This window comes from Silurus meridionalis, chromosome 19 (assembly GCF_014805685.1).
Source record: "Silurus meridionalis isolate SWU-2019-XX chromosome 19, ASM1480568v1, whole genome shotgun sequence".
In the NCBI taxonomy this organism is placed as follows: domain Eukaryota; kingdom Metazoa; phylum Chordata; class Actinopteri; order Siluriformes; family Siluridae; genus Silurus; species Silurus meridionalis.
Window position 1 is genome coordinate 443,645 of NC_060902.1, and position 5,000 is coordinate 448,644.

Genomic DNA, 5,000 nt, shown 5'->3' on the forward strand with positions numbered 1-5,000 from the left:
ATCCAGTTATTATTGTTATTGTTGAAAATTTGAATATGATATAAATCATATTTATAAAGACTGGAATTCCACACAGTCTCTCTCTGTTACCTCCATGGAGTTATTTTTCCTACAGATCAGGAGGAACTTACTAATCATTACATCACACCTCGCACTTTTTATCCGTTTACAGCTACATTATAGCAGGTACAGACAAACATTCCTCCTCCAGGGTCAAACATTCTCTCTATTAATAAGAGAATAAAAGCCAGAAAGTCTAAAACCATATAGAAGTAAAGCCTCCTCCATCCTGAAGATGTTCTGAAACTGGACACTGAACTACATCTGATCTATAAATAACTCCATCATGTTGAACAACTGTGTTAATCCTCCTGACTCTCACTAACCAGGGACAGGAACGTTAATGAGATCGACTCGTCTCAGCTCTATTCCGTGTCCCAGTTCACCTCCTGTCCACCATAAACAGCATCCCGGTTCAAAATGGGCGTGTCCCGGTTCAGAGTGGGCGTGTCCCAGAGCCGCAGGGCCTCAGGGGATTTCTGAGGACCTTCACCAGCGTTCACTGACTTTATTACACATTTTGGGTTCAGTTTTTTCCCCCAGTTTGATCACGAACATAATGTTTACCAAAAAACTTCAGCTCTGGACCAGGTCTCCTCTGTCCACACAACACACTCCTCAGGTCTTTTCATTCTTTCTTCTGATGAGATGTTCAGTGTCTGCAGTTGACTTTGTAAAAATGCAATAGTGTAGAAAGCAGACATTTGGAACGAGCAGCTTCTCTCGCTGTGGCTGAAGGGCGTGATCTCTTACTCCATCTGGAAACCTGCTGCTGGAGGCTTTGGGTTTAATTTAGAACGAATCATCATCTTACACAATCAGTGAATCAGTAACTGGGAGGTCTAGAACTGGGTTTTGGAGGTCATGTGTGAACTAATACATTCTTTTTATTTGTTTGAAAACAGATTATTAGAGACCCAATAGAGCTGCTGAGAACTCGTGCCCCCATGGTTAAGCTTTTTTTAACTTATCATAGTTTCTGAAGGTCAGAGCCACCAGGACCAGACCCCGAGAACCACTGAATACAAACTAGTAATTCACAGGTCCAAGAAATAAAATGATTCTCATATTGAACATTTTTCCAATAGAAATCTGAGCTGCGATAAAGAATCCAGTCGATCCCACAGTGTGCTGAACTTAGAAAGACCACCATGTTATTTTTGGTTCCTCCTAGTAAGAGAAGAGGGTGTGGCTGAGAAACACCTCCTGAATCACCTTCACTTATAAAGCTAAGATCTGATCCTGCTCTGGAATAAGTCTGAGCTTACAGTCCTGTTTCTATGACAACAAACTCAGGATGAGCTTCGAAGAACCAAACAATCCTGAATCATGTCACACAATCAACAAGAACATCTAGATTCTTCTTACATCTAGAAGATCTAATAATATATATTTAAAAAAAAAAAAAAAAGACCTCTGGTCTTCCACCAGGAACACGTGCGTGTGTGTGTGTGTGTGTGTGTGTGTGTGTGTGTGAGAGAAGAAACAAGATTCATGCTCCATTTTCTAATGTTTTATTGTGGATGGTATAAAGAACATCTGTACAGACAAATGGTTCAAACATCTGTTTATTTGGCTGCCTGCTGCTTGGCGATCTTCTTCAGCCCTTTCTTGTTGTGCTTCTTGGCAAATCGCATGTTCCTCAGAAACTTGGGATCCACCTGCAGGGAGACAAAACAAAACCCATGGTGAGATTTCAATCAGACACTCGTCCACTTCCACAGAGCCCTCAGAAGCTCACACTGATCACTGTGTGTGTGTGTGTGTGTGTGTGTGTGTGTGTGAGACTGAGGAATGACATGAAAATCTCCAGTTTAATTGTAATGCTGAAGTTGTAGATAATTTGGTGAATAAGTTTGTACCCCCCTGTGTCACACTCACTGCCTCACAAGCCCCGCCTACTTTCATAAAATATCTGACATCACAACCATCCAATCACAGCGGTTCCCTGATCCTCACATTTACTCTGGACTGGGTGGAAAAAATGTAACATCTAAAATCGCTTTCAAATCTCCTGGAAACATTCAGCCTAAAGAGCTGTGTGCTCAAAAGTTTGTGCACCCTTCAGAAATCAAAACCACCGATCCTTCATCTTAATGTACCATCACATGCACGCAATAAAGCAGAACCTCGGTGTGTTCTCCAGGCCCGGAGCAGGAGAACGGTGATCACGCTCAGGTCAGAGTGAGAACGTGATGTAAACGTGGAGGGCGGGAGGAAAAAAAAAGCTTTTTTTTTTACCAGATTTGGAGGGAAAAAACCCAAAACCTCCAGGAGCTGCGACACAGAGGTTTAAACTACAGATTTATAACGACTTCCCATAGACTCCACACAGGGATTCAGAAAAGTCCAACAAGATCACACTGTGTGTGTGCATGAAGCCAAGACCTTCTGCAGGATTGTAGTCAGACAGTCTGATTATCACCACGTCTGATGCTGGAGGACGATTTGAAAAGGTCCTGATGCCTCGTATACACGCGAGTGTGAGTTTAACTTCTGAACATCTAAAGTTTTCTACGTGCACTCGATACACACACTCCTCACTAAAGCATGCAGAGTGAGACTGACACACACACACTCCTCACTGAAGCATAGTGAGACACACACACACACACACCTCACTAAAGCATACAGAGTGAGACTGTCACACACACACACACCTCACTAAAGCATAGAGCGAGACACACACACACACACACACACACACTTACCCCCTTCAGAGACTCGTAGCGGTCAGATCGAGGCTTCTTAATGCCATTTCTGTGCCACTTGCGAGCTGATGAGAAAAAACAGAACAAAACATTATTCACAATTCCAACACAAGTCGCACCCCGTGAGTGTGTGTGTGTGTTACTCACACTGGGTGAGTGTGTGTGTGTGTGTGTGTGTTACTCACACTGTGTGTGTGTGTGTGTGTGTGTGTGTGTGTGTGTGTGTTACTCACACTGGTTGTGTGTGGTGTGGTTCTTAGACTTTGCCATCTTTTAATCACGCGGTCTATAAAGAGAGAAAGAAGATTAAACACTGAACCCGGAGCCGGTAAACGCTTCCCCTGCCCCTGCCCTGCTTCCCCTGCCCCTGCCCCGCTTCCCCCTGCCCCGCTGCTCTTCTCTTCTCAGCTCGATTTTCGGTCTGAGGGAATAAAAGCAGCGGCCGAATTTCGGCCCGGTTCGGTTCTGGAGCCTCTGCAGCACCACAGGGAGACGCGTAGAGACAAAAACACTTAATACAAACTACAGATTCGATCAGATTCTACACCAAAACACCGCGGAGAAAAATGGATACCTGCTACACGGAGCCCGAGACAACCGGAAGAGGAAGTAGAAGAGGATTGTGGGAAATAAAAGCCATTCTACAACCGGAAGTCAAAACACACAAAACTGCAGCAGCCCTTTAAAAACCGAGTTAATAATAATAACAATAATAATAACAACAACAACAACAACAACAACAATAATAATAATAATACAATAAATATATACAATACATTTTATATATTCCACATTCTTACATTCATCTTCTTATTATATATACACACATCATTCACTAATATAACTTCATATATATATATATATATATATATATATATATATATATATATATATATATATATATATATATATATTTACACACACACACACACACATTCTTAGTGTTCTTGCTCATTAGCTTCTGCACATTTTTACACTGCTATAACCGTTATATTTACCTGCTTTACATATATTTACATCTATCTATCTATCTATCTATCTCTATCTATCTATCTATCTGTATTACATTATGTATAATATATTAACATTTATCTGCACTTCTCAATTTGCACATTTGCTCCTTTTTGCACTTGTAGCTGTTAAACTGTATTTCGTTGTTTTACTATACAATAACAATAAAGTTGTATCTGTGCAGTTTTACAGAATGATGGCACTATTACACAAATATTCTGTAATTATTTGTAAATCATTATTATAAATGAATAAAGTGTATCGGTGTGAAAAGATCGAGTTCTTTAAACAATAGTGTGATGATCAAACTGATCCAGCAGGTGGCACTGTTTCACCATCTGACCTTCTTCCAGTCAGTAGTTTGGACACACCTTCTCCTTCAGTGTTTTTCTTTACATTGTAGCTCCATTTAGCTTCGTTGAAGATTTACACATTCGTGACATTCTCTCATTCAGCCTTATGAGGTCATCACCTGAAATGTGTTTCAAACAATCTTGAGGAGCTCCCAGAGGTGTTGAGTTCTTGTTGGCTGCTTATCCTTCACTCTCACTCCTTCACTCTCTGGTCGAACTTATCCCTTATGGTTGTGGAGGCCAGGTGATCTAATGCAGCTCTCCATCATGTTAGTTTTCCACTAATCTAATGTCAATTTCTTGTGTTTCTTGGCCCAAGAATGTCTTAGAAATAATGGTTTCTTTGCTGCAGATTAACCATGAAGGTCTGACACGGTCACCTCTGAAGAGTTAATGATGAAATTGATCTGCCACTTGAACTCTGAGAAGCATTCATGTAAATTGATGTTTTTTGATGCTGAAAGTCTTAATAAACTTATCCTCTGCAGCAGAGGTAGCTCTTGGGCTTCCTTTCCTGGGACGGTCCTCATGAGAACCTGTTTTCACAACACAACTGAAGCTCTAAAACACATTAAGCAGGTGAGAAATGTCACAATTTAACTCTTAATAAAACACACCTGTGACCTGAAACCCATTCCAGGTGACACCTCGTGAATCTGATGAGAGAAAACGGCAGGAGTTTGTGAAGCAGCATTAAAGCTACATGGAGCGACTTTACACAAACTGAAATCTAAAACATATTCTGGGGATTTAGCACGTTTTTGTTTACTACAGAATTCCAGATCTGTTCATTCATAGTTTGACTGCTACTGTGTGTGTGTGTGTATGTGTGTGTGTGTGTGAGAGTCAGGAAGATTTAACCCCC

General features: G+C 41.1%; 1 protein-coding gene across 1 annotated transcript; it reads right to left on the reverse strand.

The window, feature by feature from the left end:
- Positions 1 to 1,558: 1,558 nt before the first annotated feature.
- On the reverse strand, positions 1,559 to 3,444 carry rpl29 (ribosomal protein L29). The gene is made up of 4 exons (XM_046875274.1): positions 3,346 to 3,444; positions 3,005 to 3,057; positions 2,772 to 2,836; positions 1,559 to 1,721 (listed from the first exon to the last, which is right to left on the reverse strand). Exons 2-4 carry the CDS (start codon positions 3,039 to 3,041, stop codon positions 1,629 to 1,631), a joined length of 195 nt encoding a protein of 64 aa, XP_046731230.1. The 5' UTR covers positions 3,042 to 3,057; positions 3,346 to 3,444; the 3' UTR covers positions 1,559 to 1,628.
- Between the last annotated feature and the right edge of the window lie 1,556 nt (positions 3,445 to 5,000).